The sequence below is a fragment of the Stegostoma tigrinum genome, chromosome 44 (assembly GCF_030684315.1).
Source record: "Stegostoma tigrinum isolate sSteTig4 chromosome 44, sSteTig4.hap1, whole genome shotgun sequence".
Classification (NCBI taxonomy): domain Eukaryota; kingdom Metazoa; phylum Chordata; class Chondrichthyes; order Orectolobiformes; family Stegostomatidae; genus Stegostoma; species Stegostoma tigrinum.
The window spans coordinates 14,949,360-14,965,773 of record NC_081397.1 but is presented as its reverse complement, the minus strand read 5'-3'; the positions used below and the strand labels follow the sequence as shown (position 1 = coordinate 14,965,773).

General features: G+C 44.2%; 1 protein-coding gene across 1 annotated transcript; it reads right to left on the bottom strand.

Moving 5' to 3' along the window:
- Positions 1–620: 620 nt before the first annotated feature.
- LOC132206857 (histone H1-like) lies at positions 621–2,461 on the bottom strand. Its single transcript, XM_059641961.1, has one exon. It carries the CDS (start codon positions 2,424–2,426, stop codon positions 1,803–1,805), a length of 624 nt encoding a protein of 207 aa, XP_059497944.1. The 5' UTR covers positions 2,427–2,461; the 3' UTR covers positions 621–1,802.
- Positions 2,462–16,414: the final 13,953 nt, after the last annotated feature.

The following is a 16,414-nucleotide window of genomic DNA, read 5'->3' as shown; positions in this document are numbered from 1 at the left end:
ATCGATTGCTGCTCTCTCGGGATAGTTGAGTGGCTCTGAAAAGAGCCGTTGTGTTTCTCGGGGTGAATGTACAGGGCCGGGCACGCTCCGTTTAGGCGCGCTCCCCGCGGATCCGCCGGGCCAGCTGGATGTCTTTGGGCATTATGGTGACCCGCTTGGCGTGGATGGCACACAGGTTGGTGTCCTCAAACAGACCCACCAGGTAAGCCTCGCTGGCCTCCTGCAAGGCCATCACGGCCGAGCTCTGGAAGCGCAGGTCGGTCTTGAAGTCCTGAGCGATCTCCCGCACCAGGCGCTGGAACGGCAGTTTGCGGATCAGCAGCTCGGTGGATTTCTGGTAGCGGCGGATCTCCCGCAGAGCCACCGTGCCGGGCCTGTAGCGATGAGGCTTCTTCACTCCGCCCGTGGCCGGAGCGCTCTTGCGGGCCGCTTTGGTCGCCAGCTGCTTGCGGGGAGCTTTCCCTCCGGTGGATTTGCGCGCTGTCTGCTTGGTTCTGGCCATTCTCTTCAACTCTCTGCAACACACACAGGCTGCTGCTGTCAATGCCGACGCGGCTGCTGCGCTGCCTATTTAAGGGAATGGAGAGCCCGCCCTAGAGCTGGGATTGGATACAGTCCCGTCCCTCAATCCCCTGAGAAACAGCTCCGGAAGGTACAGAAAAGGCAGAATAATATTTTTTGGAGGCTGATTGGTTAACTTGAAATGACAGTTGGTCTCTTTCAAAAAGCCCGCCGATTTTACCCTCGCGATCCTGAGTTTAAAGTAAATATTTAAAAGGATAATTAAGTCCGCCTCCGATCAAATCGTGTACTTTGCAAACTAAGTTTTTTGAATAAACTCTACATCAGCGGAGACAGGACGACAGGATTGCCTCATCTGTCTGTAACAGGCGTGAGGAAAGGGGGAGGGCGTGTAATACAGTCGGGCAAACTAATGAACCGAACTTGTAACTACCGTTAATGCATCTAAACACCGCCGAATAAAGCATTTTAAAAGCTAATATGGTGTAATACAGTGTAACGTATAAAGTTACACAAACTCAATTTAGCGGCATTTCTATCTTTCACCGAGGTTATAATTAGTCCCAAGATAATTTGGCATTGCTTCCTGCAACAGGCAGATGGAAAGTAAATTAAAACTTTCACAGTTGTCCCAGAATCAAAACTGAACGAAATATCATTCCTGTAACGGTTAATGAAATAACAATATAGCAATATATGCTAACTCCAGCCCCCAACTGGATCTGTAAATAAAACTATTCTCCACAATGCAGTGAACACAATTTTCGGCAAAAGAACTGCGGTCTTGAGCTTCATGTTCGAAGCAGATAAAAACAGGGACTTTTTTTCAAAGCAGTTGTGATACAATTAAACGCCCATGATCCGGCCTTTCTGAACAAGACAACACGGTTTGTTCCATTTCTACGTCAGTTTCTATTCCCCCAGCTGAATGAGACAAAATCATTTCTTGAGGATTGTGTGAAGAGGGGTTTCAGAGCCTGTGTTTGACTCTTTCCCTGCATGTGTGAAAAGCAGACTGACATGATCTGACAAAGCACGAGAGCCGATGGTCGATGTGAGCAGGACCTCACACTCGCTTATTGTCGAGTATGGAAGAGGGGCTGAGTGTAAATCCGGTAGGTAAATACGGAACGGTTATTACATAAATTAGTGTCTAATTTATTCCTGCACTCGGAGCTAGGACAGGGATCATTTGATCCGGGCTCAGCTCTCTCCTGAAAGATGTGGTGGCTCTGAGAAGAGCCTTTGGGTTCAGTTTGTTACATGTTACACCGACTGCTTCATTTCTTTGCTGCTTTCTTGGTCACTTTCGCTTTGGGCTTGGCCTTCGGTTTCCTCGATTTCGGGGCCGGCTTTGCGGCCTTGGGGCTCTTGGTCTTTATCACCTTCTTCACGGGAGTCTTTTTCTTCGGCGCTGCTTTCTTCGCCGCTTTCTTTGGCGTTGCTGCCTTCTTGCCGCCCGCTTTCTTGGCTGGGGATTTCTTCGCTGCCACCTTCTTGGCCGTTGTTTTCTTCACGGCTGCTTTCTTGGCGGCTGCTGCTGGTCTCGCCTTCTTTCCCACTTTTGCCTTGACTGGATTCTTTGCGAGTTTGAAGGAGCCGGAGACGCCCTGGCCCTTCACCAGAACCAGGGAGCCTTTCGCCAGGCACCTCTTGGTAGCCATCCTGATCTGTGCATTTTGCTTCTCCACATTGACCCCGCTTCTCTGCAGCGCCTTCTTTATAGCGACCAGAGACGTTCCCTTCCGATCGCTGTTCTCCCCGACAATCTTCACAATCCGCTCGCCCAACCCGGGACCGGCTGGTTTCTTCCTGGGAGCCGCCGCCTTCTTCTTCTTGGGAGCCTTGGGTTTGGTGCTGGCGGAGGCTGGAGGAGCCGTTTCGGCGGCTGCACTGTCGCTCATGTCGGGAACTCTGCGCTGAATCTCTCTCTGTCAGACTGAACTGGGTCAGCAATGAAGCTGCTGGTGGCGGCACTGAGCAACTTAAAGGCAGCGAGCGGACGGCGCGGAGACAACCTGCCCTCAGCTCCCTGCTCCTGCTGCCTCTCTGTGTTTCTCTCTCGGCAGAAACTCTCCAATTCCTCTGCAATTCCGCATCTCCAGAGAGCCAGGCTCGATCGTTCCTGACCCTGACACGGGAAGGTTTGCGGCCGAAGCGTTTTCACTCGAATTGACGGCTCCGTTGTCGAGTGAAACGCATTTTGCTGCTGCACTGATCGCGCTCTCTGAGCTGAGCGCTGGCATTATCATCACTTTTGGGCTGAAATCTAGAAAGCAACAAACACGTTGCCTTGAATTCTAGCTTTGGGATTTAGTGAGGGAGCAGGGGGATAAGTTGAATCGAAAATCTTTTTAATTTGCTCAAGACAGACTGGGAAATCTCATGATATGAGCGGACACACAAACACAGTTACGTTAAACTCTCCCGACCGCCCTTTACCTACAGTCTCTCTGGCACAATATTCACATCCATACAGTCGCAGGCCAGAAATATCGCGAAATATAAATGTGGGCGGATATAATTTATTTTCCTTTCAGCCTTTGCTCCGATACCCAGGGAGTTCGTTGTAGTTTTTTTCTCTCTCCTCAGTCACTGTTAAACTCTCTGAGGACGGAGCGCCGGAGATTCGCTCTTCTCCTGATTCAGCTGCAAGAGCCAATCATCTGGTTTGAAGTTACATTGATCGCCCAGGTCAGTATTTTTCTGGGAATAAACAGGCAGAGAAACACAAATAATAGCAACTGAAACTAACCAATCAGCCCTTCAAACCTCTCTTCCCACTCCTCATGAAAATGGCAGGTCATCCAACTCAATAGCTTGTGTCCGTTTCTCTCTCATATCGAATCATTCAGCATATCCTTCAGTCCAACCATAACATGCCGAATTTAATGCCGAACTGAACTAGTTCCACCCACCTGACCCTGGCCTGTTTCCTTTCAAACCTGTTATGTTCACGTACTAATCCAAATGCCGTTTTAATGTTGTAATTGTTGCCACATCGACCATTTCGTCAGGAAGTTCATTCGACTTGCATCAGGCTCTGTGATAATAAAACCCTCGCGTATTTTTTTTTTGATCTTTCTCCTGTCAGTTTAAAAATGTTCATGCCGCTCTTCAATTCCCCCCTTCCCAGGCAAAGGACAGCTACCATTGGGTCTAGGCCCGAAATGTCAGCTTTTGTGCTCCTCAGAGGCTGCTTGGCCTGCTGTGTTCATTTAGCTCAACACTTTGTTTTCTTGGATTCTCCAGCATCTGCAGTTCTCATTATTTTATGAACTTCTATAAGCTGACTTTCAACATGCCACACTCGAGTGAAAAAAAAGACTCCCAGCCTATCCATCCTTTCCTTATAACTCGAACCTTACATACTCGAAATACTGGTGAACCGAATCTGAACCGTCTCCACCTTAATCCTGTCCTTCCTCGAACTGGCCGACCAGAACTGTTGGCAGTATTTCAGAAGTGGCCTCACCCAATGCCCTGTGTAAGTCAATGTGAATGCCACCTCCTAAACACAAAGGACTGAGCAGCGAAGGAAAGCGTGCCAAACACCTTCTTAACCATCCTGTTGAGGTGTGATGCAGACTGAAAAGAATTCTAGGTCCTTCTCTTCTACAACACTACCCATTAATTGTACAGGGCCTACCCTTGATTGTTGCACCAAAATGCAACACCTCACAGTTATCCAGTTGAACTCCATTTTGCAGCCCAACCGATTGGGTTACGATCCCTTTGTAATCTCAGAAAACCTTCTCCATTCACTCTGATAATAACTTTGCGAGCATTCACAAACATGCTTACCATGCCTTCTATATTCTGATCCACATCATTTTTATAAATGACAAACAAAAACAGAGCCAGTACAAATCCCTGTGGAAACCACTGGTGACAGGCCCCCAGACTGAAAACAAAACAGCCCTCCACTTTCACTCTCTCTCTATTGCCATTAAGCCAATTATACCTTGATTCTATTTCTTCACAATTGCTGCACACAATAACATTTTGAAATCATATAGTGTGTCGGATGGAGCTGATTTCTGCGGTCGAGAATTCCAGAGGCATACCATTCTCTGAATGAAGAAAGCTCTCACTTTCTCAGCCCTAAATGTCCTATCCTATTTCCGAAACATGTAATTCCTACCATCAGGAATATTTTTCCAGCATTTATATTGTTTAAGTCTGCCAGTGGCTTACAGGTTTTTACGAAAATCCCTCATTTTTCTGAACTTTAGCACAGAAGTTCACAAACAATTCAATCTCTCCTTCCATCCCAGCAATCTGCCCACTAAAACTACCTTTATAGTAACACCATTCTTCCTCAGATAAGGAGGCCACACCTGCTGTCAGTATTCGAGATGTTGTCTCACAGATACCCTGTTAAATTGCCACAATTTCTACTTTTGTCCTGTACTCTAATTACCTCTCCATGAAGGAAAACATACCAGTTACCTTCCTCACTGTCTGCTACACCTACATGCTTAATTTCAGTGATTGGTTTGTGAGGACACCCAGATCTCATTGCAAATTCCACTGTGTCCAACTATCGACGTCCAGAAAATAAAGTGCCTTCCTTTTATTTTGCTACCAACGTGTATAACCTTATATTATACAGTGCATTCCTGGGTCAAATTGAGGACACATTGATGGGAGGGGGAGTTGAACTGGTTTGCGACTGGGAGGTGCGGTTATTTACTGCGAGCGTAGGTGTTCTGCAAAGCAGTCTGTAAGCCTCCACTTGGTTTCCCCAATGCACAGAAAGCCACACCATGTACAGCGGATGCAGTATAACACATTGGCAGATGTGCAGGTGACTATCTGCTTGATATGGAAAGTCATCTTGGGGCCTGGGATGGGGGTGAAGGAGGTGGTGTGGGGGCAGGTGTAGCACTTCCTGTGGTTGCAAGGGAAAGTGCCGGGTGTGGTGGGGTTGTAGGGGAGTGTTGAGTGGATGAGGCAGTCGCGGAGAGAGTGGTCTCTCCGGAAGGCAGGCAAGGGTGGGGATGGAAAAATATCTTTGGTGGTGGGGTCGGATTGTAGATGGCAGAAGTGTCGGAGGATGATGTGTTGTTTCTGGAGGTTGGTGGGGTGGTATGTGAGAACGAGGGGGATTCTCTTGGGGCAGTTATTGAGAGGGTGGGGTGTGAGGGATGAGGTACAGGAAATGCGGGAGACACGGCCGAGGGTGTTCTTGACCACTGTCGGGGGAGGGGGGGTGGAATGTTGCGGCCCTTGAAGAACGAGGACATCTGGGTTGTGCAGGAGTGGAATGCCTCATCCTGGGAGCAGATGCGGCAGCGGTGACAGAATTGGGAATAGGGGATGGAATTTTTGCAGGAAGGTGGTTGGGAGGAGGTGTATTCCTGGTAGCTGTGGGATTCGGTGGGCTTGAAATGGGCATTGGTTTATAGGTCAGAGATAATGGGAACTGCAGATGCTGGAGAATCCAAGACAACAAAATGTGAGGCTGGATGAACACAGGAGGCCAAGCAGCATCTCAGGAGCACAAAAGCTGACGTTTTGGGCCTAGACCCTTCATCAGAGAGCTCTCTGATGAAGGGTCTAGGCCCGAAACATCAGCTTTTGTGCTCCTGAGATGCTGCTTGGCCTGCTGTGTTCATCCAGCCTCACATTTTGTTGTATTGGTTTATAGGTGGTCGCCTGAGATCGTGACAGAAAGGTCCAGGAAGGTAAGGGATGTGTTAGAGATGGTCCAGGTGAACTTGAGGTTGGGGTGGGAGGTTTTGATGAAATGGATGAACTGTTCGAGCTCCTCTTGGGAGCATGAGGCAGCACCATTACATTCATCAATGTAACTGAGGAAGAGGTGGGGTTTGGGGCCAGTGTAGGTGCGGAAGAGGGACTGTTCCACATTACCTACAAAGAGACAGGCGTAGCTTGGGCCCATTCCTCAGACGACATGTCCACCCTGGGCGTCCTGCAGTACCCTTAGTTTGCAGGAAAAACAACTCGTATTCCGCTGGGGAACCCTGCAGCCCAATGGGATCAATGTGGATTTCACCAGCTTTAAAATCTCTCCTCCCCACACTGCGTCCCAAAACCAGCCCAGCTCGTCCCAGCCTGCTTAACCTGTTCTTCCTCTCACCTCTCCCCTCCTCCCACCTCAAGCCGCACCTCCATTTCCACCCTGCTAACCTCATCTTGCCCCCTTGACCTCCGGGCTGACCGATCCCCTCCCTAACTCCCCATCCATACTTTCCTCTCCACCTATCTTCTCCTCTATCCATCATCAGTCCACCTCCCCTCTCTCCCCATTTATTTCAGAATCCTCTGCCCATCCCCCTTTTCTAATGAAGGGTCTAGGCCCGAAACGTCAGCTTTTGTGCTCCTCAGATGCTGCTTTGCCTGCTGTAGTCATCCAGCTCGACACTGTGTTATCATAAGATTAGACGTGATGTTTTGAATTAGGGAGCACATCTAACGGGCCCAATGGCCGGCAGCTACTCCACTTGCCCATCAGATTGTGAGAGAGCCGCAGGGAGGCAGTTACAAACATGGTCCGGGAAACGATCGAAGTTCATCGTTCAGCTTCTGTTTCACGCTCTTGTTTTTGCGAATTGGAATTGAATCGTGGGAAAGAAAAGTCATTACATACAAACGTTCTCTGCTCTTTCCCCCACAGCCCTCAGTTGCTTTGCTGAAACTGGGAGAAAAGTGAATCGGGGAAATGATCAATTGAAGTTTGTTTCTGGGAATTATTCGGAAAAGTAGCGCATGCGCGATTTCCCCCACCCCCCTCGAAAAAGAGCATTTGTTTGTTCAGAGGAGCGCATGCGTAAGGCCTTCCCCCCGCGCTGCCATTGAGGAGCATTGACTCAGTGAGTAGAAGAGGTTTGTTTGAAACAGGCCGCAATGGAGAGACCAGCGCCCAGGGAAGCGAGGGAACAGCAGGCTCCTTCCAGCAGCGCATCGAGATGTGAGTCTGGGACACAGAGGGGGCTCCGAGACCGGCATTGATTCGGGCTCAGTTCAGGGAGAACCGGGGGCTGTCGGTAAGAGGTGGAGCGGAGCAGGAACTGGTCCCGGAACTTGGAGTGAGCGGCCTGGGGGCGGGGAGAGAGAGGCCTTTCTCGGGCTGTGTGTGGGCCTGCGGAGGGAGACACAGCGGCAAGAAGCTGCTGCTGGGGGTCAGTCTCGCAGCTTTTAGTCTTCTAAACACTGATGGAAATTCATTGTTTGGCTGCTGTTGCATGCTTTGTTAACATTGTGCAGTCTAAGTCGAAACACAGATAAGACTATGGAACTAGAAGAACCCTGCAAAGGACATTGATTTGAGTCAATGTATTCTACAGTTAGTGCTTTGGGATTTGGTAACGGCGCAGATATCGCAGTGGCTTTGGGTAGCACCTTACGTAGAGCTGACCAATTATCGTTCCACTTCTGGATTTTGCTCAATTGGTATCGAAGCATATATATTTAAAACAGAAATTATCCTTAGACAAGGAGCAGCTCAAGGTTAAAATGGAATCAGAGCTGTGTTTGAATTGATGACTTTAAAGTCAAGGCAGAAGTCTCATGACACTGTCATCATCCGACAGGTTATTTTAAAATTATAGGCATTTGGAGCACTGCTCCTCATCAGAAGAAGTTAAAGAAAAGAATCATCCTAATAATTACTAACTGAACATTACATTAATCTTTTTGACATTGTAAAACTTAGTTGATGTTGATTTACAGGAGTAAACTCTTCTGTCTTCCCCCAGGAAAATACTTGCAGGAACAAGACAATGTAATACTTGGCCAATACAAAGCTAAGGGTAACCAGCTGCTTCTAACAAACAACAGGTATGTTACCTTGTCCGAGCAGAGAACATCCTTTCCACAGGCACAGAACAAATTGAGTCAGAGATACATTAAACTCAATTTCTGGTGACATGCTTTCAAGACAACAGTCAAACACAACCAACAAAATACAAATAGTTCTTTCTCTCCCTCTGTTTTCTCAACACACACCACCCCATTTCAAAAAAATTCATCATTTGTAGCCTATTGGCATTTACAACATTTTTGAAAATGAATAGACTGAATTTTCATCTGAAATAGACACAAAAGAACTGCAGTAAATCTGCATTTAGTAACTATGTTTTCAAAGTTACTGTCAAGGTGAAGAAATGTTCATGCTGCTACATAGTTACACCAACCATACATCTAGCAGATAATGAGGACAGATATGGAGGAAAACATTCACATTATTATCAGTAACTGAGCAGGACAGCATTAATCTTTTGTCAAATAGATGTCCCAGGCACAGCCAGAACAATTAAATAATGTGCCTTCAAAATGCACATCCTGTCCCAAAGCCTAACGTAGAATGCCAGCAGAGTGTATGCACACATTTTCTGGCACACACTCACTCCACTGAGTTGTAAATATATACACTATCCCCATCACATGTGTTACACCATCTAACAACCATGAAGATCATGTATATTGCAAACCTCAGAATGTGTAATATTGAAGATGATTTCCACTCACGGATTTCAGGTCAGAGAGGTAGCCTTTCATGATAAGAGACAAACAGAACAGAATGTGAGCTAAATACTTCAGTCCTCATGTGTACATGCACTCCCGTGTTCATAATGTGAATATCACTCATTCATTATATTGGGGGGAAAAAAAATTGGACAAATTTTGTGGAGTTCAGTTCAGGCAAATGTGAGGTGATGCATTTTGGAAGATCCAATTCAAAAGTGTACTATACGGAAAATGGACAAGCCCTGGCAAAAATTGATGCTCAGAGATCTGGGTGTTCAGGTCCATTGTACCCGAAGGTGGCAACACAGTTCGATAGAATGGCCAAGAAGACATGTTACATTCTTTGCTTCATCAGATGGGTCGTTTAGTGCAAGAGTTGGCAGGTCATGTTACAGTTGTATCGGACTTTGGTTTGTACACACTTAGAATACTGTGTACAGTTCAGGTCGCCACATTACCAAAAGGATCTTGATGCTTTGCAGAAGGTGCAGAGGAAGTCAACAAAGATGTTGCCCGGTATGGAGGGTGCTAGCTCTGAATAGAGTTTGAGTACATGAGGATTAGTTACATTAGAAAGATGGAGGTTGGGGGGGGGGGACTTGATTGAGGCCGACAGAGTCATGAGATGCAACAACAGGGTGGATAGCAAGAAGCTTTTTCCTCGAGTGTGGAACTCTATGACTAGGGGTAATGATTTCAAGGTGAGGGGGGAAAAAGTGTAAGGATGATATGCATGGAAAATTCTTTACACCGAGGGCGGTGGGTGCTTGTAAAACTTTGCCAGCGGAGGTGGTAGAGATGTGCATGATAGTGTCATTTTAAGATGTATCTAGACAGATACATGACTGGACTGGGAGCAGAGGGATACAGATCCTTGGAAAATAGGTGACAGGTTTAGGTAGAGGATATGGATCGGCGCAGGCTTGGAGGGCCGAAGGGCCTGTTCCTCTGCTGGAATTTTTTTTTTGTTCATTGACACACTTGAATACCCAAGAAGTAGTCCAAGAAATATATCGAACAAGAGATTAATTTCAACTCTCTACGTGTTACCAGCTCATCGACTTAGAGGGAATTAAAGTATCATTTCCTTTTGTACAAACTGGAGAAATTGCATATCAGAGATAATGGGAACTGCAGATGCTGGAGAATTCCAAGATAATAAAATGTGAGGCTGGATGAACACAGCAGGCCAAGCAGCATCTCAGGAGCACAAAAGCTGACGTTTCGGGCCTAGACCCTTCAGGACAGGTTTCAGATTGAAATTGATATTGACATTGCATTTGTTTGCATAAAACTACAAACTGAATAGTGAAAACCATCTGAAACACTTCTAGTGAATATAAACTTTGCTATTTAAATAGACCAGAAGGAAATCAAATATTGACCTGAAATGATACAAAAAATAACCTACATTCAAGCAGATAACCTGGTTGTTGACTATACAATTAAGAATGTCTCGTACAGTCAGCTTGCAACAACAAATGAACATTAAACTCTAAATGTATCCAGGGGAGACAGACCAAGCCAGAATAAGACGTAAGCCCTACCCTAGAAATTATACAGGGAGAGAATGTTAAATGCATTCACACATTCACAAACCAGATAGCTTCAGGCATAGCCTAATAACTCATCTGTCAGATTTACAGGACAGGATTTGACAGGGCCAAATGGGTAAATACACTCGCACAGCCATAGAGAAGAAGCTGACAGGCACATATTGATAACAGTACACTCATTCACACATCAGAAAGTGACAGGGACAGTAAGATAATTACACACACATTCAGACTGCAAAAACTGACAGGTACAGGCTGATAAATACATCCACACATGACAGGAAAGCAAAAGCATAAGCATATGTCGATTGATAACTACATTTGCATATTCACAGAAGATTTTGACTAGGACATATTTGTAACACTTTCGCATTCATGAAAGAGGAATTGATGGATATAGATTGATAACTAAACTCTCATATTTCACAGCAGAAACTGAGAGGGACAGTTTGATGGTTACGCTCATATCTTCACGTGACAGCTACCAACAAGTACGGATCAATGATTATCACACACACACATATTCATAGATGTCTGCAGCACAGCAAACAGACCTTTCTCATTGAACCTGCACTGTTTAGAAACAAAAAGCCGACAATTCTACATCAATTCAGCCAGTATTCAAATTCCATAAATGTGTCATGTTGGCAGATGAAGTATCATCCTCACCTTTATCAGTTGTCAATTTCTTCACCTGGCATGATTAGAATATTTTTTATTCTATCGTAAGCAAGAGGACTTTATAATCATAGACCTTTTGTTTTCAAGTTAGCTGAAATTTTGTTCAAGTAGCCCTGTGTTCCTCTTGACAATCCATCTGAATTTTTACATCAAACACAAGGAAGCTTCATGCCATTTTTTTCAAACAAGCAACATAACAACATAACCGTCCTCATTTATATTTTGCAAAGAGGGTTCAACAGTGTTTATTCTTGAGTAAATTCAGTTTGACGGCTCCAGTTTTAGCCACTGCATGACAGAAAACAAAAGTTCAACACCGAGCATGTTAATGTCTGTGCCATAAAACAAAATCGAAGTCAGAAAGCTAATTTTCTTTCCTGCACAAGCAACATTGTGGTCAGTCAGCCGCAATGCAGTTCACTTGTTCATTGCACTTCCTCTTTGGCAATAACAAACTAAAGTAACATCTTTAGTTTAGCAGCATACCAAGACTTGTGCCACTATGCAATGTTGAATGATATTAATATCATCCTGAAAATATCCTTTGATATCACAACAGTGATTAGTCTCTGCAATGTATCCTTGATAAAGGTCCATTGCTTTTCTGTCCTCAATTGTGAGGAAAAGCACAGACGCATTTCAGTCGCAATGTCTTGCATTTTCACTTGCTTATAAATGTTGTAGGCACAAACAACCGAAGAACATAGGCTGTTTCCCATTTGCGAAAGGAGAGATGAACTGAAAACTCTGTCCTCTGCCATGGTGGTAATTGGCTGCCCACTTTCCAAGAAATACGAAATCTGCTCAGTAACGCAATACAGGAAGATGGAAATAGGATCAATTGAGTGTATCTGTCCGTCTTGTTTCATAACAGCAGCTCTTGTGCCAATACACGGTGGGTACAGAATAACTTAAAAAGCATAGAGATGCTGCCAGGTTAGTAGATACCCAGGCAAAAACAAAATAAAATGCCATTTCTCTTAAATATCACATGGGTGGGAGAGCTCCTCTTTCATTAAGCATTAATAGGACAGGGTAAGAGTGAAGTACTTCAATCCTGGTATGTGAATGCTCTCCTTTAGGATTAAGTATGAGGTATCAGCTTGGCATAAAGTAAGTTAGTCATGTTCACTACATTAGAAAATACTGAAGCTCTTGCATGATCAATGATGAATTCGACTGAAACAGCTCAAGAAGTAAATTGAAATCCAGATTAAATATGCCTCCAAATATCGCACCATGTCTTAGATTTGGACATGTAACTAATGTATCAATTTCCTTTGAAACTGAAGGAAATATATAGTAGGCCAAGTTTAAAATGAAATAAACATTACAATGTAATTTGCCTTCAAAGAGGTACAAATTAAAAAGCAGCTCTCATCTCGTACACAAGTACTGTATAAAGGTGTTATTAAATGGACCAACGAAGAAAGCAAATAGGGTCGTGAACAGATACAGATGCAAACAGATAACTGGAGATTATTGGCAATAGATTGAAGAAATGTTCGTATAATGATCTTGTTACAGGAGGAATAAATTTGAAATACACAATCAGATGAGTGACTGCCCAATCCAGAACCAAACTTGCTATCATAACCTGTACAGAGACTCAATATTTATGGACTTTAACCAAACAGCATCTACAGAGTCAGAGACTGACAAAGGTATTAAAACAGTTTCATTTACGTGATCTGATTCATAGGGCATTGGGTAAAATCTCATTCATGTTGAGCAGCAGAGATTTGAACAACACAAGGATGGCAGCAGTTCCGACAAGTAACATGTTCAATGCAACATTACCCATGTAAACATTACCCATTCATTATCCATGTGAAATATGATGGCAAAGCATGAGGAACACATTGAACACAATGCCAGAGACTGAATTGATCCCATGGTGACCGTCAGCCTGCTGCTGATGAAGCTAACAATAACCACACTTGCAATCTCAGTGGGAGACTCACTATTTCAGAGAATTCTCACACTCTCTTTATGATTAATGTGTTATAAATTAGTGCTGTGATGATTTTATAATACACCTCACCAAGGGTATCAGATCACACATGCTGAGCTAGAAACACAAACAGACATTTAAAGGACAGTGTGACTTAGACCAATACCTATCTTTAATTCAGATTGGCAGCTCATCAGAAAACTCTCTCTCATACAACAAACAGGTGCTGAAAGGAAAGGAATGAAATTGATGCCTGTGGTCATCAGGGACTGTTGGACCAAAGGTCTGTTTCCCAGCTGTATGACTCTTTGACAATATTACTACGCTCAAATTCACAAAGCAGAAACCGATCGGAAGAAACTTGCAGTCCCACTCCCAAGCCTCATGTGGCAAACGAGGCACTCGTATTCACAGAGCGGAATCTGACAGGGGGAAATAATAATTATATTTCCATATTCACATCACAGAAACTGACTGGAAAAGGTTTTCAATTGCACTTCAACATTCACACAGCAGGTAATGACAGGGACAGATTGATCACAATGTCCGTATATGCACATAGCCAAGAATGATCGGTAGAAATAGATAACTGTATTCTTGTATTCGCGTAGAGGAAACTGAGTTATAAATTCATAACTACATTTATATATTCACATCACAGAAACTGATAGTTGCAGATGAATAACTACATTCTCAGGTTCCCAGAGCAGACGTAGACAGGTACGGATTGAAATTTGCACCCAAATGTTCACGTTGCATGTTCACACATCATTATCAACAGATTAATAAGAAAACTCACATCTAAATAGCAGAAACAGATACTGATTGCTGTGTGAAGATGCAGTTGTATTTTTCAATCAGTCCCTGCCTGTTTTCACAATGTGGATGTGTGAATTTAGTTATCAATCGATACCTGTCAGTGACTGCCACGTGAATGTGAGGGTAGTGTAATGCATCTTAACTGCATGGATTTTACTAAGACATTTGATAAAGTACCATGCAGCAGATGAATCAGAAATAGCAAGGCTTATGGGATACAGAGCAACATTGGCTCAGCAACAGGAGGTTTCAAGTGGTGTTTCGCACAGCTCGGTGTTGGGACCACTGCTGTTTGTTTTATGTGGTAACAACTTGGACTTGAACATGTGGGTTACGATTGGGAAATTTTCAGCCAACACAAAAATTTAACAGTGTACTGGTAGTGCAGAGGATAGCTGTCAGCTCCAAAAGGATAGAGAAGGTTTAGTGGAAGGGGCAGATGAGTGGCACATGGAGTTCAACTCTGATAAATGTGAGGTAATGCATTCCAAGAGGTGAAAGGACATGAAATGGGAATACATGAGGTGGTGTGGAAATTGTAGATAAAGTGAGTGGTCTTGGTGTGCAAGTGTACTGGAGTGTGACAATAGCTGTATAGGTGGATAAGGTTGTTAAACTAGGTATATAGAATGCTGTCCTTCTTTGACAGAGGTATGAAGCACACAAGTAGGGCCAGAACGATGAAACTATAGAAGACACTGGTGAGTGATCATGAGATGCTGGAGAATCCAAGATAATAAAATGTGAGGCTGAATGAACACAGCAGGCCCAGCAGCATCCCAGGAGCACAAAAGCTGACATTTCGGGCCTAGACCCTTCATCAGAGAGCTCTCTGATGAAGGGTCTAGGCCCGAAACGTCAGCTTTTGTGCTCCTGGGATGCTGCTGGGCCTGCTGTGTTCATCCAGGCTCACATTTTATTATCTAAGACACTGGTGAGGCTGGAACTGATGTATTGTGCGCTGCTATGGTCACCACATTACAGCAAGATGTTATTGCTCTGGATATATTGCAGAGAAGATTTACTGGAATGTTGCCAGGGCTGGAGAGTTGTAGCTATGAGGAATAATTATAGAGGTTGGAGCTGTATTATTTTGAACAGTAAAAGCTGCGAGTGCCATGTTTGAGGCAATTGGGATGGGCAGAGATAGAGTCGACAGGGGGAATCTGTTTCCCTTGGCATAGAGTTTAAAACCATCGGGAGTTGATTAAGTGAAGTGGCAAGAGGATGAGAAATGATGGGAGAAAAACCATTTTTATGAGAGGGTGCTTATCTCAAATATGCTACCTGAGTTGCTGATAGCAGAGATTCTCAACTCTTGTAAGAACATAGCTGGACCTCCACATTAACTCTGTAAGCTGCAGGGCTATGGGATGTATGCAAGAAGATCGGATTCTGAAGGCCATTTTGGGGTGTTTGGGTCAGCATGGATATGATGAGCCAAATGGCCATCTTCTGTGCTGTATAATTTAAATTGATCAATAGTTCCTTGTCATTCTGTCCCTGCCATTCTCTGCTGTGTAATACATGAGTAATTACCAAAGACTTAGAGGGACACATTGATAACTACAGTCACACATTCACCAAGTAGGAACTAACATGAATAGATCAATAACTAAACTCATATCCACTGACAAGCTTCCACTGGGGAGTTCCAGTCATGGAGCTGTACAGGTATCATTTCCTTTGAGGACCTCGTTCAAATGGTGTTGAAGTTTTTAGAAATGATCAGACAAGGAGCAGCTCAGGGCTAGATTGGACCAAGACCCATAGTTATGTCAGAATTCCTAGCGATATTAAAATATCCAAATGATTATTAACTAAATGTTGTGTTGATCAGTTAAACATTGTCAAACCCAACTGATGCTGGTTTACACGAACTATCTCTTCTGTCCTCCTGCAGAAAAACACTTGAAGGACCAAGACAAAGTAAGATTTCTTCAGTACAACGGCAAGTGTGACCAGATCCTTCTGACAAACAGCAGGTATGTTCCCACTGTCAGAGCAGAGAACATCCTTTCCACAGTCACAGAGCAGATTGAGTCAGACACACAGTGAGCTTAATTTCCAACAGATATGTTCAAACAAACAGTAAAACAACGTTGAGGAAATGAAACTTTATTTTTCTTATCTCTCCATTCCAAATGCACAGTTCCAACAAATTTCAGAATTCATCACCCATTGACTTTTACACCATTTTGAAGATGGATAGACTGAAATTATACACTCAGTATCTGAATGAAATCCACATAAAATTACTCTCATAGCAACTATCACATAATGAATCACACCTCCACCGATAATATTCCTGGCTGCTGACAATTAAGCCAGTTTTACAAGTAGAAAATGACCGGTATGGATTGATACCTAACCTCACTGATTTGTA

Coding starts and splice junctions, on each gene's coding strand:
- LOC132206857 (XM_059641961.1), bottom strand. CDS start 2,426: ATGAGCGACAGTGCAGCCGCCGAAACGGCTCCTCCAGCCTCCGCCAGC.